This window comes from Mus caroli, chromosome 5 (assembly GCF_900094665.2).
Source record: "Mus caroli chromosome 5, CAROLI_EIJ_v1.1, whole genome shotgun sequence".
NCBI lineage: Eukaryota > Metazoa > Chordata > Mammalia > Rodentia > Muridae > Mus > Mus caroli.
In genome coordinates, this window is record NC_034574.1 from 92,503,532 (window position 1) to 92,530,403 (window position 26,872).

A 26,872-nucleotide genomic window follows, 5' to 3' on the forward strand; every position below is an offset into this window, starting at 1 on the left:
AAGGGTCTCATTAGGTGGACTTTCCCTCTTAGAGGGAACATTGTTAGCCCAGATGAGAAAAGTTTAAACTGTATATATATATATACACAGAATTGTATGTATTATAGAGATTTGAATTTTTCTTTGCTTTTTTGGTTTTGGTGTTATTATTGTTTGGTGTCTGAGTTTTTTTGTTTGTTTGTTTTTGTAAATAGTTAACAGCATTTCTGTCTTAGGGGTTTCACTACTGTGAACAGACACCATGACCAAGGCAAGTCCTATAAAGGACAACATTTAATGGGGCTGACTTACAAGTTCAGGGGTTCAGTCCATTATCATCAAGGTGGGAACACTGGCAGCATCCAGGCAGTCATGGTGCAAGAGGAGCTGTGAGTTCTACATCTTCATCTGAAGGCTGATAGCAAAATACTCACTTCCAGGGAGCGAGGATGAAGGTCTTAAAGCCCACACCCACAGTGACACACCTACTCCAACAAGGCCACACCTCCTAATAGTGCCACTCCCTGGGTCAACCATATTCAAACCATTACAAGCATGTATATTCCTTATAGGTTTCCCAGGCATCCTTACTGTTATTTTGCTCTCCCCAGTCCCCCTTCTCTATTTACATCCTTCTCCCTCCCTAAAGAGCCCCTTTCCTATTCTCCGGATCAGATCGCTTGAACCTTGATGTTCCCCTGTGTTGCTCCCAACAATCTTCTCACGGCCTCTTCTGCAATGCTCCCTGAATTGGATACAAGGAAGCGTGTGTAGATGTATCCACTGGGCCTGTGTCCACAGCTCTGCATTCTAATTGGTTGGTTTTTCTGCAGTCATCTACAGATGCTGCAAAGCGCAGTTTCCTTGACAAGGGATGAGGACTAAGCTTGTCTGTCGGCATAAGGATGAATGCTTAAGCTGCTGTTAGGAATTATGCCGGCATAGTAAAGTAATGGTTGTAGCTTCTCCAATAACCATGGCTTTGCCAGCACCAAATAGATATAGATTTCCATTACAAGGCATGGTTTTTCTCTTGTTGCCAAAAGATCAAGGAATTTGCTGTGAGGCTGTGACTCCTAGGACTGTTAGAAACTATACCCATAAAGTCTCATCAACACATCTGCCAAAGCATGAGCTGAACAAGGGTGACGCCAATAGACATTCCAATGTAGCCAGGAAAGCCTCAACCATGTACAACTACATACAGGCAACGAGGGATGCTGAGAATGGGAGAGATCACCTTCCCAATGAAGAGTACAGTGAATGCTTAGCCAATGACGAATAGTCAGCCCTAAATACATTATACATATACATATTATATATTATAATATATATATACATACAGACTGAGCAGGGTATATTTAGTAATATATATGTATATACATATAAACATGCAATAACAATTTATGAAAAAAAGTCCATGAATTTGAAAGAGCAAGGCAAGTATATGGGAGAGTTTGGGGAAAGGAAAGGGAAGAGAGAAATGTTGTAGTTAGATTATGATCTCAAAATTTAAAAACAAATGAATAACAAAAAAAGAAAGATAGACACAATGTAGTTTGGAGAGTCGCGCGTGAATCACTATCCTAACTGTCAGTATTATGATCCCTTTACCTAGGGACCCGTTCATCTGTATTGATAAAAAGCTTGGGTTTCCACTAACCATCACGTTGTGCATTCTTTAGTCACCTCCCGAAGGAACATTATCAATGCAGTTAGGCATCACCACTTTAAATTAGATGTAAAGCTTCATCCGGTGAGCTCAGAGGCCACTCGGACACATTCTTTGTACACTTATATGCCTTTAATTACAGGGGGAGGGAGGGCCCTAAGTCAAAGTCTCTCATTGGAAGAAACAAAATTACCACTACCAAGATTTCCATTATATTATTACATATGTCCAAACTAATACACTTGGAGTGTTGTTGTTGTTGTTGTTGTTGTTGATTCAAGACAGGGTATCACTGTGTAGTCCTGGCTGGCCTTGAACTCACAGGGATATCCCTGTCTCAGGCTCCTAAGTGCTGGGATTAAAGGAATGTGTCAGCATCGAAGCCTCAAACAAATACTGTTTTACACGGCAGTTTTCTAAACTATCTATTAAACTAGAGTAGGTTTTATATCAAAATTTTCTATGCTATCTTTAAAATGATCATTTCCATAGGTTAAACACCAGAAGTACAGAAACATACAAAGAAGAAATAAAAAGTAGCAGATATATATACACACACACACACACACACACACACACACATATATATATATATATATATATATATATATATATATATATAACAAACCACCAAGAATGCTTTCTGAATTATCTTTTATTTTAAATTTATTTATTTATTTATTTATTTATTTATTTATTTATTTATTTAACTAATAAGTATGCTATTTTGTCTGCATGTGTGTCTGTATACCAACATGTATTCAGTACCCACCGTGGCCAGGAGAGCATGACAGATCCCCCTGGAATTACAGCAAGTTTTGAGATGTAGTTACAGATGTTTGTGAATGGCCATGTAGTGTCTGGAAGTCCTCTGAAAGAGCAGCCAGGGCTCTTGACCACTGAGCCGTCTCTGTAGTCCCACTCTCCAAATTTTAAGAGCAAAGTGCTAACCTGAGAATCCTAGTGTTGTGGCTCTAGACAAGGATTCTGGATGGGGTTCAAAATAGAAATAGATAGATAGATAGATAGATAGATAGATAGATAGATAGATAGATAGATAGATAGATAGGGATGTCTGGGGGCGGGGATAGATAGATAGAAAACAGGATAAAGCAACTTCAGTGCTAACTTGGAAAAAATCACTGATTTTCATTTCCAAGTAGTTTGTGAAACAAAGATCTCTCTATTCAATTTACTCTTTCGATACATTTATCCTTGATCCCTGCCCTGTCACCCATACCTGTCCATCATGTCTAGCCTTTCTAAGATCTGCCTGGGGTGAAAGCCACAGGGGACAGAACGAGCCCAAGAATGGTGGTAAGCATATCTTTCTTGTATGTTAGTCTCAGACTCACTTCTGTAAGTTAAATAGGCTGGGCCAGAACATCCCACCGCACAAAAAGTACTGAGTCAAAAATGACAGCATTCAAATTATCTTTCACTGAGAGATGTAAAAAGATCAAAACACAAAAATATAAACAATGTTTGGCGGCATAACATACCAAGGAGCCCCCTTGAGGGCTGTTCTCTGGCACTTGTCACCCAAAGCTCACCCTCCCGATGTGGGTATGACTTAGGCCTCTCCTGCAGGCTGAGTTGAGCTTGAGAGGTGCCCTGGGGTGAGTAATTTCATGTGTTAGCACATTTGGGGTTTTATTCACAATCAGCAATAAAAAGTACCTTATAAAAGGCAGTCCTCAATCGATAATCCACAATAAATGGGCAAATGCAAGTACTCCCCCCCTCCCCCAGACATCCCTAGGTTTTCTGCATTAACACTTAGGAAAACAAAGGTTCTTACGACACTACAATATGGTGTGGGAGGGGCAGACCTTGGGGAACTTCCTGTTTTGTCCCACCTAAGCACACCAGTCTCCCTAAGCCATTGGTTCAAACCTTATTTTAGTGCAAAATGGCCTTCATAAATAAACCCTGAATATAAATATTCTTTTTTCAACTCCAGTAAAAAAAAAAAGGGGGGGTGGTAAATAGCTTGCTTGTTAGAACTGCACAGTCCTAAAATGACCTCAGGATGCTTGATAGGCATTTTCGAGGCGATTCCGTCTGCTGAATAAACTTTTCTGAGCCTCTGCTACCTCACAGCTATTGTTTGACTATTCCTAACAGAAGCAGCCATTGTTTCTCTCCAAGAGCTAATAGCTTGGAGGAGGTGGGACCCATTAAGTCGTTAAAAGCTAGTGGGGGGAAAAAGACCAAGAGCTGCACTGTACAGGCGCCAGACTGCCGGATCCAGACTCCGACACCTACTGCAAGGGTCCCATGCAAGCTTCCTTGTGCCTCCGGGCCTTGCTTTGTATGTCTATAAAACAGTAATGGAGTACTTTCTTCAAAGAGCAGTTACAAGAACCAAGTGAGATAATCCGCGCAAAGCACAAAGCTTTCAGAGGAAAGCTAGGAACATGGGAAGCATTTGACAGGCAGTACATTGGTAGAAACTACACAGTTTTATTATCCCTGGTCTCAAAACCTGAAATCCAGAAACATTTTGGATACTCTGGGAGGATGATCAGGTCACCTCTGACTTCAGGTGACAAGACAAAATCTTCCTTCAGGCCTAAGATAATGTGCATAAGATATGTATGAAACATCGAGGGAATTTATGCTTATATTTAATCTTGTATTCTATCCTCAAGATATGCACGAGTTATGTGTGTGCAAATATTCCAAAACTTATTTTTCAAAAGATGAAATACATACTCAACCTGTATTAAGACTATCTATAAAATGTTAAGTAGCCAAGATGTTAAGTAGCTCTACTCGTCCCTGTGTCCTAGTTAGCTTTTCCTCTTGCTTTGATAAAACACTCTGATGAAAGTCTTGGGAAGGAAGAGGTAAGTTGACTTACACTTCCAGGTCATCGTCCACCACAGAAGAAAGTCAGGGAAGGAACTCAAACAGAAACCATTAAAAATGCCCCTTACCAGCTCACTCAATGGCTTATGCTCAGCTGGCTTTCTTAGACAGCCCCACCTACCTAGGGAATGTGCCGCCCACAGAGGTCTAGCCCTCCCCATATATGAAGAGTTAAGCCAATCTTACAGACTGACCAGTGACTCCCCATATATGACTAGTCAATTTAAGATAATCTTACAGACTGACTAGTGACCAGTGGCCAGCACCATCTGGGCAATTACTCACTTGAGGTTCCCTCTTTGCAGGTGACTCTTGGCCAAGTCAAATTAGCACACCTGAATAAATCAAGAGCATCAAGTCACGGAAGTCGTGACAGGAGGGGTCTGTCATAGAGATGCAAAGCTTCTGAGAAAGGCAAGGCGGCCGGGCAGCGGGCAGTGGGGGCGCGAGGAGGAACCTACTCAGGATGTAGCAACACAGAGTTCTCAGAGTTCACACTGAGGAGCAGTGTGATCCAGGACTCCACCACTCCAGCCATCTCATGGATTTACGGAGACGGGACCTGGAGGCGATGCCTGAGGTAACCTCTCCTGAAGAACAGTGACTTTAAACAGTGGAGATGGGAATGACTCCCTGGCAGGGCCGGGTGGGCTTTATAATAAATAACACTGAAAGCTGCGAGAGTTTGAAATGCTGTTATTTTTATGTCTTTACTAGGATATTAATTGTGTCACTCAGATGGGGTTTTTTTCCCTTAAGTTCTCTCTTTTGTTGTTTGTTTGTTTGGATTTTTGGGTTTGTTTGTTTGGGTTTTTTGTCTTTTATTTTTATTTATTTATTTATTTATTTTACACTTCAGATTTTATTACCCTGCCCGGCCTACCCTCCAACTGTTCCACATCCCATACCTCCTCCCCATCCCCCTGTCTTCATGAGAATGTCCCTATCCCTCACCCCCACCCAACCAGACCTCTAAACTCCCTGGGGTCTCAAGTCTCTCGAGGGTTAGGTGCAACTTCTCTGACTGAACCTAGACTTGGCAGCCCTCTGCTGTATATATGTTGGGGGCCTCATATCAGCTGGTATATGCTGCCTGGTTGGTGGTCCAGTGTTTGAGAGATCTCTGAGTCAAGGTTGATTGAGACTGCTGGTCCTCCTACAAGGTCACCCTCCTCATCAACTTCTTTCATCCTTTCCCTAATTTAACAACAGGGGTGAGCTGCTTCTGTCCATTGGTTGGGTGCAAATATCTGCATCTGACTCTTTCAGCTGCTTGTTGGGTCTTTCAGAGGGCAGTCATGATAGATCCATTTTTGTGAGCACTCCATAGCCTCAGTAATAGTGTCAGGCCTTGGGACCTCCCCTTGAGCTGGATCCCACTTTGGGCCTGTCACTGGACCTTATTTTTCTCGGGCTCCTCTCCATTTCCATCCCTGCAGTTCTTTCAGACGGGCACAAATATGGGTCAGGGTTTTGATGTGGGATGGCAACCCAATCTCCCACATGATGTCCTGTCTTCCTGCTGGAGGTGGGCTCTATAAGTTCCCTATCCCTACTGTCAGGCATTTCATCTAAGGCCCCTCCCTTTGCGTCCTGAGAGTCTCTTACCTCCCATGTCTCAGTCACCTAGATGTTGTTAAGTAACTTGATATGAGCAGCATTCGTTACTTGCTATTTTGGAACATAACTCTAAGAGCAGGTTGTAAAATGGAGCGGAGAAGGGAAAACATGGCACAAGGAAAGATGGAGGAGAAAATTGTCACAATCCCTCGAAGGAAGAATAAAGAAGTAAGGGCGGTGACGGAGAGATTCCAGTGACATTTCAGTATGGTATTTATAGGCTTTGACAATAGCTGGATATGAAAAATGAAGGCAGAAACCAGGTGTGACCCTGGGCTTGCTACCTGGTATGAACTGGGGTGATGTTATTACGGAAGAATGTTCTGGATGTAGAACATGTGTTTATATTTGGGTATGGGCTTTGGGACAGCCAGCATAGGAAAGACCTCCAGTCAGTTAGCAACTTGGACTCAGAAGAGTCCAACTATTTAGCTAAATAGTTAAATAGTTTGGCTATTTGAGCTATATGAGTGAGTGATCTTATAATAGATATTCTTTGACTCTACAAGATTGAGATTGTTGATCACATGAATGGCATGGTACTGATGATTCAAAACAGATGGATAGACAAGACAATGACTGTAAAGTAGTACCTGTATACCATGAGGGGACAGAGACGGCTCAGCAGTTAAGAGCACTTCTCATGCAGAGGACTCAGGTTCACTTTCCAGCACCCATATGGTAGCTCACAACCCAGTGTTCTGTAACTTCAGTTTCAGGGATCTGGTGCTCTCCTCTGACATCTGTGGGCATCAGGCACACACATGGTGCACATACATACATGCAGGCCAAACACTAATACACATAAGAATTGCTTTAACTGAAAAGTATCATCTCTTGGTGTTAATAACATACCAAAGTCTTTCTTAATTTCCCTATCTGTAAAACAGAAAAACATAGTAAGCATCTTGGGTGTTTCTAATTATTCTGCATCATGAATGAACAATAGACTCATGGACTCAAAGAGACTGAACAATTATCTCCATAGAGAATTGATCATTGCTGTATAATGGCATAACTACATTCTTAGTTCCCTTTTCCCAATGGAATTGTACTCTTCCGTGTTCCCTCAATTTTGTGCTTAAAATCCCAAACACCCCGGTTTTCTCAGTAGCCTCGCGCAGGAGGTATTCCCCAGTCTCTTTGCAGAGAGCCATACACTTTCCTGCCCAGGGTCTTCTCTAACAGCAGTTAAGCACACTAACTCTTCTACTTTGAGGTACTATTCAGCCCCATAATCCTGGTCCAACTAATCATCTCTGTCCTTTCTATAACAAATCCCTTTAAAGACGATCTTCCTATTTCTAGTTCCTCATCCTTTTCAATCCTATACCCACCACAACCTGCATCCTTTTGATCTCGGTAACCATCAGTGTGGTGCATGGTATTAGCAAAGCCAACAGATATTGCACAGCAATTATTTGACTTAAACTCTTAGCAGCAGTAACTTTGTGAGGAAAGCCTACCTCTTCAGTTTGGAACTTTTTTTTTTGAGTTGACTTCTGACACATCACATTTCCTAGTGATTTGTAGTTCTTCATTTCCTACAAAGTTGGAAGTTTTCTTCTAGACTTCTGTGTTAATTCCCCTAAATATCCTTTGCTAAACCCATTTATTTTCAATTCAACACATTCCCGGGGTGATCTCATGTTTTCCATTCTTCCAACCATTCTCTCTGTGCCCATCGCTCCCACGTTCATATATCCAGCCCAGGACACTCTCCTGAGGTGTAAGTCAGCATGCCCAGCTCTCTTTTGGGTATCCTTAGGAAGACATGGTTGACGACACAAAACTGACACACAAATCTATATGCACTTCTTTCCCAAACCTAGCCCTGTGCTAATGTAACTTGGTCACCAAACTATCCACATACATCTCACATAACAGGCACTCAGTGATCAATTGTTAACTGAAATAGGTGGGGGTACAGTCCTACAAATGGCTCAGGCTTGTACATAATGTAGGAACAGGAGAAGTAATGAATAAACCAGATGACAATATAAGATACACTTGGTAAATTAACATGTTTTCAAAGAGCAAGATGATATAAAATGGCCTATGTTGGCATTGAAAGAATCATTTGCATAAGTGTAAACATGAATGGATGATGTTTGACATCTCAGGTGTTTTGAGAGTGTGATCAAGAAGCTCAAGCTCCCAGGGCTGACAGAAGGGTGTGGCCATAAGCAGAAAGCAGCACCATCTTACACTGTAAGCCGTGTCTGCACTGCACTCAAGAAAGCCTACAGCTGTTCTTTCCACATAGCTCATATCTTCATTGTTCATAACAAGCATGCTGAAGGGAGACTGAGAAGTCCCAAGACACTTCAAGAGAGCTTGCGACACTTAGAGAACGATACATAATTCTAGACATTGATAACACAGATGATGAAAATGAGATAGATGGCAATAAAATCAATGGCTAGAACAGCTAATGCAAAATCTAGTATTGCCAGACACTTTGTAAGTACGTTGTGCGTATTCTTTCATATACTGTATTCAGGTTGGTACAATTTCTAGTCCCATTTTACAGATGATAAACGTAAGACGCCCACAGGTATATATCAACTCAAGTAAGTAGCAAGTAACAAAACCACCTTCCAAAAGCAAATTCCCTCACCCTGTGCTCCTAGAATCAACCATAGCAGTGCCCTGTCAGAAGTGATAAGGAAAATATTAGCCTGGGAGTGAGATAGGAGGGGATTTGGCAGAAAGCACATGAGCTGGTCTACACTTAAACAAGCAGGTTGACATCATAGGAGGCAGGTGCTGGGTAGGCCAAGAGATTCTAATTCTTTGACTTGTCGCACTAGGGAACAACCAGGCTTATAAAGATCACTGTCAGTAGAGGACAGAGGTCCATCTATAAATAATATCAAAGCTAGTCCCACCCTGGGAAAAAGGTGAACCTAGCAAGCCTTAAAGTCTCTTTGTTCACTGAGATCTGTGGTCCTAAAAATAATGTATGGTTCTCATCCGCCGGCAGTTCACAACTTGCTGCAGAGAATAAGGCAAACACAGCAGAACTCAGGAAAGATAAATCATTAAAAAAAAAAATCTATCAGAGTAATAAAAGGGAGTGGGTCCTCACTCTCCCTCTAAAGATAAATACCTCTCCCTACCTCCTTACCAAGCAATATTAAAGACAGAAATCACACCACACAAAAAATGTATGAAAGGCCAAATAACACGTTAGCCATTAGTCAAGTCTTCATGCACCTGCCCTCCCTTATCAATTGATAGTGGCAAAGAATTTATTTGAGTTATCTGGACTGTGAAATCGCTTCTCCTCCTCTACCAGAAGGACAGGATCTAGTTAAATCAGAGATTAAAGAGGTGGATCAAAGTGCCCCCTGGCCCTCAAAGCCAGGAATTAGCCACGCCGTGATGGCAGGCAGGCTGCAGGCGTGACCTGTCAGATGTGGGTGAAGCTAATCCTTTTGCAAAGCATGGTAAGCCTTCTCAAACCAGACTGCGGCAGCGCTAAACCAGACTTCTATGCTGCAGGATCACTGTCCACAATGCGAAGTCATTTGGCTACCATTATGCTTGCAATCTAAGACGCTGTTGGTTCACTTTACACCACAGGCCTGCAGTTCCTGGTGCCCATCTTCTATAATAAAATATCAGAAGATAGCAATATGGAAATATAGGAAGTCATGTTTCTCTATAATAAAATGTGTTAAACAACAATCCCCAGGTCCTTACGATGACACCTCCATTTGGTACCCTAAAAGATGTTCACAGTATACCATCACCACCCTCAGAGACCACAGCTTCCCAAACAGCAGCGATCCTGAGGCAGGCGGTCATCGGAGATTCTGCTGGGCTTCTCACATGCCCTCTCCTTACCTTACTGTAGTCGGATGAGGACTTCTCACCAGCCAGTGTGCTAAAGATGGTGCCCTGTAAGACAGGAAAGCACAGACACATCAGATCTCTTCAGAGTGGAAGATGTCACCTTCGCTCTGGCTTCTGGTCCTTGCCACAGATTTCCCTGCATTATTACGTGTCTATCCTTGGCATTTCCAAGGCCACTACCCCAGGTTAGGCCATTCATTGCAGGCAAATGACGAAATGACTCTCACCTTCATTTTCTTAGACAAAAAGTCAAATGATAATGTCTTTGAAGTGACTTTCATTGTGACCCTGAGCTGTGGAGTAGAGCCTTTTCCTAAGTAAGAGAAGGAGTCTTCATAATGGTTCTCCAGGCTCAGCATTTCCCACTATTTTTATTTTCACACTCTTCCTATGGCTGACCTCTCGCCTGTACATCTTGGTATGTGTATCTTCTTTGCATGATGTGCCACTTACCAGGCTTTCTAGGATCCAGTGTTGAGTGTAGATTTATATATAAGGTGGTTCCTCTTAAACTCTCTCTCTCTCTCTCTCTCTCTCTCTCTCTCTCTCTCTCTCTCTCTCACACACACACACACAGCCATTGCTAGCCACACAAATGGCTCAGGGTTGTAATCTGCCCCACTTAAGTGCAAAGCTAACGTTCATTTCTAATGATTAAATATCTCCTTTGTAGCCTGTTCTTCTGAGGTAGGCAATAGTGAAAGAAAGTGTCCAATGACCATGAAAGGATAACTGCAAGATTGATAACAGGAGCGGCTGAGCACCATGTGCCATGGCTCCCTTCTGGGAGTCTCTGTTGGAGGGCAGACTTCACATAATAACCCCACAAAGTGAAGTTCAGAGAAAGGAAGGGAAAGAACTCCCACCTAATGGTAAACCCACTCTTTAGCCCTCAGATTTTGACTGCTGTCCACTTGTGTGGCTAATCCACAGAATTTTTCTGCATCAGGTCTTTGAACACTCAGGAACAGATGAATCTCTGTTGCAGAGAGGAGAGGGGTATGTTACCCTCCACAGGATGACCCGCTGCCCTTCTGAATTCTATTTCCCTGGGGCCAATAATATCCTTTTGTCTGCTTCAATTGTAACACGAGCCTGTCTTGAGACATTTCCAAACATTTCCTGGGGACAAAACTTCCCCTAGCTGAAAGCAACAGGTCAGACCTCTAACTGAGCTTGTAGAAGTGACCCTGAATTCCATGCGTTTCAATGAGATTTCCCCCAGGAAACAGAAATCTGGTGGCAGAATTCCTCTGCCCACCACTGAATTCAAGTGTCAGTCTCTATTCTAATGAGGAGGCAGGATCTGATGAAGGCCTGAATTCCAGCTGCCAAAGACTCCAAGTGCGGGCATCTCAAGAACCACAGCTACATCTTTAACTAAGCCCAAGATATCCCAGCAGACCTGGCAAGGCAGCTCCCTGGCTCAACGCTCTTACTGCACCAGCCTGGCAAACTGAGGAGGGAAATGCCCAGATACCACAGCAGGCGGAGAGCACTGACTTCTGAAAGTTGCCCTCTGACCTCTACACATGAGCTATGGCAGGCCTGTACCCAGACTTGCACCCATCACACGCGCGCGCACACACACAACAACAAACAACAACAACAGCATACACACTCTGGGAAGAGCAATTTAGAACATGTCTTTATATGTTTGGGGTATGCACACGTTTGGGTGTGTGTATGCACATTGGTGCATGTGCATCCAGAGGTCAGATGTTTTCCTCGTTTGGTCACCATGATGTCATTCAGGATGGGGTCTCTTTAATTTGGAGCTCACCAGTTCTGCTAGGCTGGGGGACCAATGAGCTGCGGAGATCTGCCTAGCTCAGTCTCAACAAGCTCTGGGTTGACTGACGTGCGCCACTGAACCCAGATTTTACATGGGTGCTGGCGATCCAAACTCAGATTCTTGGGCTGTATAGTGATTGTGTTACAGACTGCGCCATCTCTAAAGACCCGAGGGATATCTGAAACTTCAGACCTGAGTGCCATAACCCCAGGAGAAATGACCCACAAAATTAAACAATACCATTCATTCCCTTCCTTTAGAGCAATCCCAGGTGAAATGCACTAGGAGAAGAAAAGAATCAGAAACAGACAAAAAGAGCTTCACACATAAAAACTGATACATCCAGCTACAAATGTTGCATTTGCAAAAAGAACCTGAACCAAAGGACAATGCACAGTAAAGTCTGAACACTTGGGAGGAATGGGCCCCGTGACAGTCTGCAGCCTTCATTTAGGGACTCTCTAAGGAGATTTTACTTATACACTTGGTCAATTTCATGTCATTCCCTTCAAAAGTCTTGAAGTGGCATCCAGTTTCCTAATTGCAACTATTGTGAATGACTCTGGGTAGGTTTTCTGAACCTTCCCATAACGTGCTCAGCTTAATTACTGAAATGGAAGACTCAAAGCCTGCTAACCTGCTCACACTGTGACCTTCTTGATTATTGCATCAACATTTTTTTTTCTACGAAAGGAGAAACTCCTAATGAGTCACCACCGTGAAAGTTTGAATTAGGGTTGTGTTTATCACATTACACAGGGCACAGCCAAGCAAGGTATCTTTTTAAAATCCCCAGCTTCCAAACCTTATTCTTGAGACAACCTGCATGGGCTGGACAGTACCTGAGGTTGACAATTAATTTCACCAAATACGCTTAGAAAGTAAAACCCTGCCTTTGTGTATTTATATGCTGATTCCCAAAATGCCTCTTATAGGATCTCTGTTTTTAGCATTAGGATTTGACCGTAAAGGGCTTGCGGGTGGAGCCCATTATAGGAAAGGACACTGGAAATTTCCTGCTTGTTCTTCATTAGTCTCATATATCTTAAAGGAAATAAATGTACCAGATCTACCTCCCCCCCCCAAAAAAAAAATCCAGACTTTTGTGGTAGCCTTTTCTCTTAAAAAATACATAAATAAATTCAAAAGCAGGTTTTGATAGGAGGAAAACAAAGAGACTTGGGTCATGAGGGCATTGGGCACTCACGGTAAAGGAAAACGATCTGGGGGCACACGGGTCACAGGGTAGACGCTCTACAAAGCAAGCTGTGAAATGGAAATTACAGGCAAGGGGTATTCTTGGTGTGTGTAGTAGGGGAGGGTCACAGGATGGAGTGGAGGACAGCCATCAGCTGCAGTGCAGGCTCACCAAAGGTCTTAGCCAACCTCATAGGAAGCTCTGAAGATAGGAGATACCCAGTGGGAACATGGAACACAAAGCAAGCGCTGCCCCAGAAAGAGATAAGAGTTTGCTGCATCACATGACTCTTTCCATCCCAGAACTGAGAGTCCTCGATTGGCCAGAGCGAGGAGATCAGTCTGGAACGTGGCTGAGCCTATTCTATTACACTCTATTTTAACACACTCTTACCTAGGACAGGCCTTGCTTGTGACCTATTTAAACATGACTTCTTACTCTAGATTAACATTTGGTGGTCTTTTGTAATGTCTTGGACAAACTATCAAGTGGGCCACCTACCCAGGAGCCTAAGCCCTAACCCTTGGCCCTTCCTAACATGGATCCTTGTTGATCTTGGGCCTTCAATTCACCACTCCGAAATGAGAAATCCTATGTCCTTTTTCTTCCAGTGCCAATTTGCTAATACAAAGAGGAGCCTGATTTCATCAGGCACGATCTTTGGAAATTCCTAAGGATGGTGGCTACTTCTCTCCCCACTTCTGCTAACAGAAGTACACACCACAGAATGCCACGGCCAGCTCTTCATTATCTTCTGAGGCACAAGCAATTTTTTTCTAGGTGTCTCAGTTACAGGTGTAGTAAGCTCTCCAGAGAAGAAGAAGCCGTAGGCTGTATAAAAACCTAACGAGAAGGCATTGTGAGATTTGATTAATTCCACGGAGAGGCCTGAGGAGTCCCACAGGCTGGAGAACCGACCTGGGAAGCCAAAGGTGTGATTCAACCTAAGCTGAAGATCTGAGAACTACGGAGCCCATAGTCTAACTAACACTGCAGGATCAAAGGCTACAACCCTAAGGGCCCTTGCGAAGGAGGGAAGGCCTTAGTATAAAATTTAAAATCTAAAGAACCAAGAACCAGGAGCTTTGATGTCTGAAAAGAGAAAAATATGAATGACCCAACTGAAAGAGGGGGAGGAAGAGAGAGAGTGGAAGAGGGAGGGGAGGGGGAGGGAGAGAGAGAGACTGACTCTTCCTCACCTTTTTGTTCTATGCAGGCTCTTGGTGGGTTGCACAATGCTGGTCACATTGGAGAAGACAGATCACCTGTCTTGAGTTGTGTGCTCTGTCAGGACATCTGTTTGCCCAGTCAAGTTAAACTCTCAATGGTAACCATCACAGCAGATCAGCCGCAAAGGGAACGTTTACAGAATGGCTTTTCATTTGACTCTGAGCTGCTTTGACCTGGTGAATTAAAGACTACCGTGCATAGACTTGTCTCGCCGGTTAACATTTATAATCATCGGTAGGCATAGCTATGTAGGCAGAAGGCACAGAGACCCAGAAGAAAAAGATAATTTGGTATCTAAAAAAAAAAAAATGAGCCAACTTAGTTCTTGATTAGAAGGATCACTGATAGACTATGAGTAATTAATAAGGGTCCAGTCCTGCGTGAACAACAAGACCCTGAGGGTGAGCTGCCTAGCCCATTCTCCGCTGGGGGTGTTCTGCAGTGCAGGAACACCTAGAAGAGATGCCACACGTCACAGTGCTGTTTATCTCCATTAAATTAGGTGTGGAAAAAGACTCTCGGAAACTGCCCTCTCCGCCACTGAGTTATTTCTGCCATCCAATGCCCATAAATATTTGGAAAACAGCAAACACCTAATACTTACTTGATTAAATTGGAACAGTTCAAGTTACTAGATTATAAAAATTAAAGTATTCAGAGCCCCTATCTCTGGGATGGCAGCATTATGGAATTCCATTCCCTGCATGTGGATGTGCGTCTGTGAACAGGATGTATGTTCGTCTTAGCCAGATACCACTAGACAAGGACCAGCTGCTTTTGGTAAATGGTCAAATACAATCAAAAGCTAAGAGCCTTTTAAGAGAATGGTATCTAATGATACACATCCATTTAAGGCCTTCAGTCTGCACTTCACACTCACGATAGGTGATCCCTCGTGTGTCGGTGGATGTCAGGACCCAGCCTTCCCCTATCACTAACAGTTTGAAGCCTCTTACATTTAAATGGACAGGTCCCCAGAGTGCATACCGTGTGACTGCTTTCTTAGTAAGGTGATCCTTAGGTCTCTTCACAAAATAGCACATTTCCATCCCCTTCTCATGCGTTAGACTAGCATGGATACGTATGTGCTTTAAATATGGCATATCCTTCAGGCAAAGTTCAGCATTCACATTTATTTTTTTAACTGCATAATTATAAACATCAACCAAAGGGGGAAAATTATGCACCCAAACAAATGGTAAAATTACAGTGTTTTCTCGTAGTCTATGAATACTGAAAATTTCAATTAGCCAAGTGAAAAGCCATTGAATGTGCCAGCAGGATTTATATACCAGACTAATGACCATCATCTGCATCCTATTTAGCTAATGAAGGCTTGGAACACTTGTGGATAATTAAGGGAGAGCTGATGGGAGGAAATTCGAACCATGGAAAGATCAAATCTATTTATGTCTGCATTTAAAACTAAACACACTTAATAGGTCATTCAATCAAAGCATAATGTCTGTTCATCGCATAAGCATGGCCCCCCAACCCGACAGTCATTCCTTCTTCGTTCCATAAATATTTAACACCCGCTATGTGCCTGTGACCTTGCAGATTGCCAGGACAGCACCACGATTCCCGTATGTTTCTCCTGCCACTTTCTCTCCTCCACCATAATTAAATGTGTAGCTCTGGTTTTCTGTGTAGACAGAAACTACCACCTGTGTATCACGAGAAACACAGCATGGCTGCAGTCCAGGGGCCTGATGGGAACTAACACCCACTTGTGACAGACACAGCATGGTTGCAGTCTTGGGGGAGATGGGGTCAATAGGGGAAGTACAGATGTGCAATGGCTGCCTACATTTTCCTGGTCCTAGAAGAACCCCTCAGGGGCAGGTGTCAGGCTTGTGAATAGATGGTGTCCATTAGGGAATGCTAGAAAGAAGACAAACCCTGATACCAGGAGCAGGTAGAACAGGATGCATGACCCACTGAGCCCCACTGACTTCATTGAGTAGAGACCCCGTCATCTCATCTAGCCCACGGGAGTAGGGAGGTGTGGAAGCTCATATTCAGGATACCATCACCACCCCTACTAAGTCTGCCCTTAGCAGAAGTGATGCCTAGCGACCTGAAATGCTAGGACCTATTACTATGCTGAAAAATATGGCGGCAATTGTCTGTAAGCCATGCTTTACGTGTAGTGATACGGCCTACATATTAATAACACTATGATGGAATAAATTGACATAATCACATACAAAAGAAAATAATGAAAAATTTCAAGTTATAAACCCCTTCCCAAAAACAATTTTAAAAAAAAGACTTTTTCTACTATGACAAAGTTATCCAGTGACTGGTTGTGTCTCATTCCTATCACACTAATGGGCCTGAAAATATAAATTATATATAAATTATAGGCCAGGATCTGAAGATGAGGGCAAACATATAATGTTCTTCCTTGTGAATTTGGGTCACCTTACTCATTTTCCTGCAAATTTCAGTATTTTGTCTCTCTCTACAGCTGAATGATAGTCCCTACATATATGCACACATTACATATATGCACACATTACATATATGCACACATTTCCACGGACCACTCATTAGCAGATGGACACCTAGGCTATCTCCTATCAGAGACAGAAGCAACAATAAACAAGGATGTGCAAATATCTCTGTGGTAGGATAGGGAATGCTTTGTGTTCCTGACCAGGAATAGCTACGTCCTACGGAATATTTTGAATACTCTAAGGAACAGCCAATGGGTCTCCGCAATGGCCTTATAAATTTGTACTCTCACCAGCTGCAAATAAGGATTCCTTTTTACCCACAATCCTTTTCAACACTTTTTGGTCAGATGACACACATTCATGTTTGGGCAAGGATATATCTCAAAGTAGCTTTGTTTTGCATTCCTTTGAAATCTAGGGACACTGAACATAGTTATTGACCATTTGTGTTTCTTCCTTTGAATCCTCTCTCATTTCATTAGCCCATTTATTGGTGGGCAGTTTTGTTTCCCTGTTGTTTAAGTTTGCATTTCTTTATAAATTCTAGATATTGTTCCCCCCAAACCAATAGCCAGCATTATATTAAATGGAGACAAACTGAGAAGATGTCCTCTAAAATCAGAAATGACCCAAGCATATTTACCCCTCTCTCTTAAATACAGAGCCCAAAACCTCAACTAAGCAATTAGACAAGAGAAAGACGTAAAAAAAGATGAAAATATGGAAGGATGGAGGTAACTATTCTTATTTGCAATGTGTTTCTATACTTCAAAGACACTATAGAATCTAATAGAAATTTACTAGAAAACTTTTAGATCTAATACACAACTTAAGCTGGGATACAAATCAACATTACACACGCACAGTAGCCTTTATAGACCTATGTACCTCTGTACCCACAAAAAGAAACTGGGGAAATTTTCTCACTCATAGTAACTCCACACAATGCCTAGGGATAAACCAAGAAGTGAAAGATGTGTATGTGTATGTGTATGTGTATGTGTATGTGTATGTGTATGTGTATGTGTATGTGTATGTGTATGTGTATGTGTATGTGTATGTGTATGTGTATGTGTATGTGTATGTGTATGTGTATGTATGTGTATGTGTAAGGCCCTGAGTTAGAAAATGGGAGGCGCAAGAGGATGGAAAGACAAGCGTACTCCAAAGTGGAGAGTTAATGACATGAAAATGCATACCTTCCAAATTTAATCTACAGATTCAGTGTAATAACCATCAAAATTCCAAATACCTCACATGCCTAGAAAGAGCAATCTAAGAACGCATATGAAAACACAAAAGATCACAAATAGAAACAAACAAAACAAAACAAAATAACAACAAACAACCTTAAGAAGAAAGAGCCCAGCTTGAGTTACCACAGCTCCTGATGCAACCTTAGTCTGGCATAAACACAGACAATGAAACAGACAAGAGGACCCAGAAATAAACCAATTAAAGCTGCGGCCCCCTAATTTTTGACAACGATAGCAAAACCATGCAGTAAAAAAGATGATAACTGATTCAATCAACAGTGCTAGCAAAACAGGAAATCTGCCCTTGGAAGAGTGAAATTCGATCTGGACCATTCATCTTGTGGTCAACGTAAAGTGGATCAAAGGCCTTAATTTAGAACCCCAGATGCAGAAAATGCCAAAGAAAAACATTCTTTTCAGGACCCTGAGCAAGAAAGAACTTTGTGAGCAGAACCCCAAGAGTTCAGGAACTGGTCCCAAGAATCAAGAGATGGGGTGACGTGAAATTAAAGTTTCTGGACAACAAAGGAAATGATTAGCAGAGCGAACGCAACCCACAGAGCAGGAAGAGAGGACGTCCCTACCAGCTGTACATCAGAGCAGGCCACTACTGAAAACCAATAATAAATTAATAATGAATGTCCAAGCCACAACTTAGAACAGTGACTTCACATGTCCTTCTAGGGCAGATTCTGTGATGAGAACTCTGCTCTAGGACTGTTAGAGCATGATATGAAATTTTTTAGAACAAATGACAAGAGGGGCTAAGATGATGCTTCAGTGGGTAAAATTCTTGCTATTTGTTTAAGCCTGGGGACTGGAGTTCAGATTCGATATTCAATGTCACCTGCATTGTCCTTCCAGGCTCAAATGATAGTCACCTGACATAGGAAGTGCTAAATGGAGAAGGGACAAAGACAAAAAAGGAGATGCAGAGGTTATCAATACAGAATAGTGTAGAAAATCTATACCCAGATGGTACATGTCCTTCCATCTACTTCTTTTGGTTAACTTTTAACAACCATGACAGAGGCAGAGGGGACGGCCACAGAGGAACGCTGTGGGCCACAGTCAGGAGCGGGCAGAGGGGACAGCCACAGAGGAACGCTGTGGGCCACAGTCAGGAGCGGGCAGAGGCAAGGAAGACCTTTACTCAGAGTTTCAGAGAAAGAAACAACACTTTGATTTGACTTCCAAACTCTGGGACTGTATTGGATTTCTGTTGTTTTAAGACCCCCAGTTTGTGGCACATTTTACAGCAGAGCCTTCAACCTAACACAGGGACTATGAACCAGGGACATTTTATTTTAGTGGCTGGTGATTTCTCACTGTGAAGGACCAACTAGTAAATTTTTCAGGCTTTGAAGCCCATGAGGTTTCTGTCACATCTACTTAGCTCTGCCAGTATAGCTTGAAAGGCCTTGTACACTCTATGCAAATGAGAAAGCTTATCTATATTCTAATACAGTTTCCATCTAGTATGAAATAACATTCCCATTTCTCTCTTTTCTCAGGTTATTTAAAAATGTCAAAAATCACACTTGCTTTGTAGCCCATACAGAAGTAGGCATGAGATATGTATGTCTGCCTTGAGTATAGATCTGGAAATAAAAAAGAAAGAAAGAAAAAAAACCTGGGTCAAGGCTGTGTTTCATTAATGATTTCTGTAACATGGTTTAAATCAGTGCCTTTCTTCTTCCAAGGAGCCAGCAAGCATTTTCCTGGCCACCTGAAAAGCTAATGGATGATCGCACACCTTCAAATATGTCGTCTATAGTAACAGGATATGTCATGACACTACTGACTGACACTCATACTCACAGAAATGAACATCTCTATGAAGGTCAGAACGGCAGTCAGCTAAGTCACAGAATCAGGGCAAGCCCTTTGTCAGCTCCACCTTCGGCGACGAGGACAAAGCTCTAAATAGCCAAAGGATACTCTGAGGTAAACAGCAAATATTTGTCATTTGAGGTCACATTGGACGCCAGGTTATTGCTGAATCAAGACTTTTTACTTCGAGGGAAGACTGCATTAGGACAAGCCTGCTGCTGAGAGCGGTGCTGCAGCTCCTTCCGTAACACATCCTGATACGCATCCATCATCTGCTAACACGCCTTTGGCCATCGTGAGCCCATCTCTGAGGTGCCAGCAGCTGACAAAGCATTAAACATTCCCTTGCATGCAGACACGCCCTGACACTCATCGCCAGAAGGATGGCGCTCTGCCACTGAGCTATGGAGAAGCTGGACGAAAGCTGACAGCTACAGACATTCAGGTCTGGCACAAGGTAAAGCCAAGAAAAGAAAGGAAGGAGAGGAGAGGAGAGGAGAGGAGAGGAGAGGAGAGGAGAGGAGAGGAGAGGAGAGGAGAGGAGAGGAGAGGAGAGGAGAGGAGAGGAGAGGAGAGGAGAAAGAGGGAAGGAGAGGAGAGGAGAGGAGAGGAGAGGAGAGGAGGAGAGGAAGAGAAAACAAAGAATAGAGAAAACAATCCACAAGACGAAATACCAGTGGCTACCCACACTGCGTGGCGCTGCGTGGGGCTGCAAAGCATCCCGAGATACGAAGCAATACTCCTGAAAACCAATGTGGATCCTGCCAATTATCACCCAAGTCACGGTCCTAAATTGTAGAACTGGTCCTCCCCCCACCCCCGCCCCATCTTAAGCACTCCAATCCCACCTCATCCCTAAGACTGTGCCATTTCCCATAGAGACAGTCTGTCTCTCCTCATACTTAAGTTTGAAGTGGACAGAGAAAACTCTGACCCTTAGCCTATCAGCCTTTCTGCTTCCTTCTGTTTCTACTCTCTCACATCATCACCACCAAAAAGAAAAGAGGAGCAAGCCAGGCTTTTGGATGTCTCTCCAGAAGCAACTTCCTAGCCTTCTTTTAAAAGATGTTTACATGAAAGCATGGGCAGGACCAAAGGATCCCCTCCCAGGAGTAGAATGGATCAGATCGATGAAGAGCAATGGACTCAAATCCCAGCGCTGCCCTCCACAGCATGAACTCCCAAAGTGCAAACCCCCAGCAATATCATCCCGGGGGCATCTCTAGGACGTCACAGGATGTATTCTCAGTGGTTAAAGCTACTGTCGTGATTTCTGAGAATCCTGGACTTGTCACTAACTCTGTCTCCAGGCACACATTCCATAGGAGTCACAGATGCCTATTTCCAGGAATAGACCTGCTGTGGAGACAGAGGAAAAGCTCCAATTTAGTTGAGACCTGAGTGACAGAAGAGCAAATGACTAAGGTCAGGGAAGCACTGGCTCTCGCTTCCTCAAATGATCTGAGGATTATTATACACTTGTAATGTCCGTGCTCCTCGTAAAGGTGCGTGGAGAATGACAGGCACTGTCATAGCTGAGAAGAAAACACAGATGATCTTTTTCAACACTCTCCCTCCCTCTCCCCCTCTCCCTCTCTCCTTCTCCCCCCCTCTCCCTCTCTTCCTCTCACATGCACACAGTGGAAACACTGGGAAAAAACATTCAAGGGGTTTCTATACTTCTCCCTCTATAAAAGCATAACCTTCTCTGTAGCAAGAGATAAAATACAGAAAAATAACTTCCAACTTAACTAAATATGTGATGCCATAGTACCGTGATCTAAGCTGAGAGGGAGGGCCAAAGTACTTTCGTCTCAAGCCCAGGTTCCTGTGCTTGATTAAAAGACTCTCAAGGGAGATGGAGTTGAAACTACTGACAGCCTTGGACAAGGAAGATGAGGGTGCTGAGGTCTGGGAGCACGGGTGTGAGGGGCAGGGATGGGTTACCAGAAGTTTTACAATCCTTTTGTTTTCATGTTAATTCTGTACCCTGCTCTACCTAAATAAGTCCACCCTTAAAGGGGGCAAGGCAGCTGTTAATTTCTAATTCAACTCACAAAATAGTGTGCAAATTGGGGAGATGAGGACAGGGAGGAGGAGAAGGTCAAGGGAGAAAGTCATTTTCATAATTACTGGCCATTACCAACTGTGTAAATGGACACACAACAAGAGCAGAGTGTGCAGGACCAAACAGGATGGGTTCTCCTTTAAAGGCCCAGCATTGTAGCAAAGAAACGGGGATGCGCCATGATCTCAGGCCCCCTCGGTGAGGATTTGAAAGGAAATCAATGGCTACATAACTTTACTGAACGTAAGAAATATAAATAAAAAGACTGGCCTTGCCATAAGTGTATATGAGTGCTCTGACAGATCTACTCCTTAACCTAGATGTAACTACTGCATCTTCCGTTCTTCTGGCTTACTCCACCTGTGCAAGATCTTCAAGAGGAAAAACTACTGCCAATGATTAATGGTCCTCTGGGGATTGCTGAAATCCCTGTTGATATTGTCTTTGTTGCTGCTGGTGGCGAAGGTGGTAGTGTTTTTCTTTTTTTTTTTTCCTTCTCCCTCTCTCCCCTCTCTCCCCTCCTCCCCCTCCTCCCCTCCTCCCCTCCCCCCTCTTCCCTTCCTCCTTTTCCTCCCCCTGTTCCTCCTCCCCCTGCTCCTCCTGCTCCTCCTCCTGCTCCTCCTCCTGCTCCTCCTCCTGCTCCTCCATTCTTTTCTAACTACTACAGACCCACTTACTCAAGCAACCATCAAATAAGTGAGGACGAGGCTGAATTCTGGGGTGCATGAAGGGATGGATTAGATGAATGGGTGGTGTGATGGCTCACCTCGGTTGTCAACTTGACTACACACACAACTAAAACACAAAAACAGAGGACATACCTGTGAGAGATTTTTGTTTAATTCGAAGCAGGAAGAACCACTTTTAATCCAGTCTCTAAAATAGGAAGACATGCCTTTAATCTGAATCTTTAATGCAAATCTAATCTGGGCTGTGCCTTCAACTAGAAGCCCATATATACATATGTCATTTCTTGAAGGCTCCTGTATTAATCACATATATATATGTATATATATATATATATATATATATACACACACACACACACATACATACACACACACACATGTATAACAGCAGCTGTAACATTTTGGGGGCCAAACCTTTCACAGGGTTGCCTATGACCATCAAAAATATCAGATATGTAAATTATATTTCCTAATAGTAGCAAAATTACAGTATTCTGCATATCAGATACTTAACAATATGATTCATAACAGTCGCAAAATTACAGTTATGAAGTAGGAATGAAATAATTTTATGGATGGGGGGTCACCACATGAGGAAGTTTATTAAAGGGTTGCAGCACTAGGCAGGCTAAGGACCGCTGCTATGTAAGGATTGAAAGAAGGAAGCTTTTGTTCTTTGCCTACTTGATCTTGCCCTCACGAGCAAGTCCGTTCCTTCATGGGCATTACAGCCTATTTCTCTGAGATTCCAGCACATACTGAAGACCAGCTGAGCCATTTGGCTTTGGGGACTGAGCAACTACTGGACTACTGGATTCTTGGCCTTTCTGTTCATAGCCAGGCACTGCTGGATTAGCTGGTCTGCATCCTGTACATCATTCTAATAACTCACATACACACACACACACACACACACACACACACACGATCCATTCTGTGAGTTCTTGTTCTTTAAAGCAGCAGTTCTCAACCCATGGGTTACGACAATTGGAAAACACATATTTCTGATGGTCTTAGGAACCCCCAACCATAAATTTATTTTTGTTGCTACTTCTTAACTGTAATTTTGCTAGTGAGCTGTGTCTCTGTTCCTAAAACCATAAGAAATACCTGTTTTCCAATGGTCGCAACCCACAGGCTGATGACGATCACTCTAGAGAACCCTGACTAATACAGGGGCCTTCAAGAAATGACACATAGATATGGGACATTTCCTGTGTTCTTTGGAGAAGTTCTACTAAGTTCTGTCCTTGGTTTCTTCTCTTCCACATATTTCATAATCCTGTGTGATCCTGTTGTTCTTCATGGCAATACTCTGTCTCGTACACACTCGGTGACAACCTTTTCCATACTGGCTCATTTTCCTTTGATCGTGTCACTCCTCCCAGTGAGGACCATGGAAGCCAGACCAGATCGTACCCTCATTCCCATGCTAAGTGGCTCAGTAGCCTCAGTTATTCTTTGGAGATCTGTTGGCTTCTTTTAAAGACTTTTTAAAGACTTATTGAACATGAACACAGTCCGCATGTGTCTATGGCTGCAAGCACGAGCTGTGTAAGAACTGTTTTTAAGTGCATTTGCCCATATCCTTCTAAGCTTCAAACTCATTGTTCCAAGGTGACAGTTTAATATGCTCTCTAGAATGTTCCATGGGCATCTATGACTTGTCTAAAACTGAGCCCATTATATTTTCTTATCCTGTATTCCTATCTTGTCTGTACCTTGTTTAATAATGAATTCATTCGGGCACTTTTTCAACCATAGTATGTTCTTTGACTCTTTTCATCCTCAGCCATATAGAAAAATGCTTGTCTTACGGTTTCTGGGGCTATAAAGAGACACAGTGACCACATAGACTCTTGTAAATGAAAACATCTCGCTGGGCCTGGCTTACAGTTCTGAGGTTTAGTCCATTATCATCATGAACACCCACCTAAAACAAATTTGCTTTTGACTTTTGTCAAGTTGAAGACTGCTTTCTGGCTCTCCGATGTCATGTATGTGATGTCCCTGATTTTTTTTTAAAGTGTAGCTGGTTCCAGCTGTTGACACTATGCCTTATTTCATTGGGCATTTCCCACAACATGTCCTGTAAATCACCACACCAACCTTGGACCTTTGGACAAGCCAGGGACACCTTCAAGACCTTGTATGCACACTAACAGGTTCTTTCTGCCTAGAGACTCCATCTTTTCTCCTCTGGCAAAGTGTGGCTTCCTTCTACAGAGATTTTTTCTTACTTTCCCCAAGTGCTGTCAGCAATTTCCATCTCTCTAGTCTTAGTCCTAAGTCTACTATTCTCACACATTTATAATTCTTTATGATTAAGAAGGATCCTGAAAACCTTGCTAGCTAGACTTGAAAACTCACTGGGTGCTGATAGAAATGAGGGAGGCACAGCCTAGCACATGGTGGCTCATCATGTGCTGTTTGATAAAATAAGAAGGAGTCACTGGTTTAATAGGCAAAGGTTGGTTAGAGATACTGTCAGCATGCCTCTATATGACAGCTGAAGCCATGGTTATGATTGAGAATGCCTCGGTAAATACATAATTATAAGAAATGATAGAATGAGACAAATCCTGGCAAACACCAATATTAATTAAAATAAAAAATGAGACAAGCTAAAGGAACTGAGAGAAAGCAGACACTTTAGTGGGAGTAGAGCCAAATAAGCGTACAGTCATACCAGCTAGCCTAGGACAGCACTTCTGGAAGGAAACCCTGCCCAGTCCGCTAAATTGAGAATGAAACCCTTCTGTCTGTTCCCACCTCACTCCACACTTGCTGATCACGGAATGCTTCACTGTCTGCTCTCTGAAACGTGCCTGGATTTCTTCCTCAAAGGCAAGGACTCTGTCCCACTGACAGAATAACGTCTACATTTGGCACCGTGCACAGCATGTACCTTGTGTTCAGTGAGTCGATGTTGGATGATCGAAGGGGCGTACGGTCACATACATGAGTGAAATGCAGCTAAGCAATCACAGAACATAAAGATTAAAAGATACTTTTGAAATATCCCTATACAAATGCATGAAATGCATTGCTCTCAGACAGGAAGGTCCAAGAATCTGAGATGAAGTGAGGAGCTGGTCTTCCTCCTGGATCAGTCGCCATAAAGATGGACAGATGGGGCTCAACAGATGTGAATATACTCCACCCTACGGTTTATTACCAAATGGCACACAGGCATCACTGCAGCCCTGAGAGCTGGAAAATGCAACATCTCAAGATTAACCAGCAAAGAAAGAGTGCCAACCTGAAGCCAAGGAGCTAACACCACATCTTGGTCATCTTAAAGTCATAGCTATTATTCTCCTCCCTCCTATAAATATCTTGCATTTAAAGGGATATATATATATATACATACATACACACACACATATATATACACACACACACATATACACACATATATGTGTGTGTGTGTATGTATGTATGTATACATATATATATTCACCAGAAGACCCCAACTTGCTGTTAGAGATGGGGTGTTGTGGTGATAAATCCCCACACAGTTGCTTAGAAGAGACCCTCTGACAGACTGCTAAGGTTTTGCTTTCAGATTCACAAATGAATGGGATTTCTAATAAGAACAGCCAGCACAAGCTCTCCTCTTCATGAGGCTAAGGATTAGAAGGGATGCTTTTCAGCAATTTGGTAGAGTGGCTGGAAAATAAAATTTAACTACCCCAGTTCTTTATGAAAACAGTAACAATTAGAAAATCATTTTCTTCCAACTCTCGTCTTTGAGTTTCCAGAATAAACTGGCTTTTGCAGAGAGACTTGAATGTGTGTGTATGTGTGTGCACATGTGTGTATGAGTGCATGTGTATATGCATGCGTGTGTATGTGTACGTGTGTGTATATATGTGCATATATGTATGTGTGCGTATGTGTGTGTGCACATGTGTGTATGAGTGCATGTGTATACGCATGCGTGTGTATGTGTACGTGTGTGTATATATGTGCATATATGTATGTGTGCGTATGTGTGTGTGTGCACATGTGTGTATGAGTGCATGTGTATACGCATGCGTGTGTATGTGTACGTGTGTATATATGTGCATATATGTATGTGTGCGTATGTTTGTGTGTGTGTGCACATGTGTGTATGAGTGCATGTGTATACGCATGCGTGTGTATGTGTACGTGTGTGTGTATATGTGCATATATGTATGTGTGTATGTGTGTGTGTGCATATATGTATGTGTGTGTCAAAGTTCGTAGCTGTGATGAAAGGATGGACCATTTAGAGACTGCTGTATCCAGGGTTCCATCCCATAATCAGCTTCTAAACGCTGACACCATTGCATACACTAGCAAGATTTT

The 26,872-nt window shown here is 42.8% G+C and overlaps 1 protein-coding gene across 1 annotated transcript in view; it reads right to left on the reverse strand.

Annotated features, from left to right (window-relative positions):
- The window catches only part of LOC110295182, a 362,990-nt gene that overhangs the window by 177,211 nt on the left and 158,907 nt on the right, over positions 1-26,872 (reverse strand). Inside the window, exon 2 of the mRNA XM_021163664.2 lies at positions 9,998-10,051. Coding sequence (XP_021019323.1) covers positions 9,998-10,051 — 54 coding nt within the window. The remainder of the gene's footprint in view (positions 1-9,997; positions 10,052-26,872) is intronic.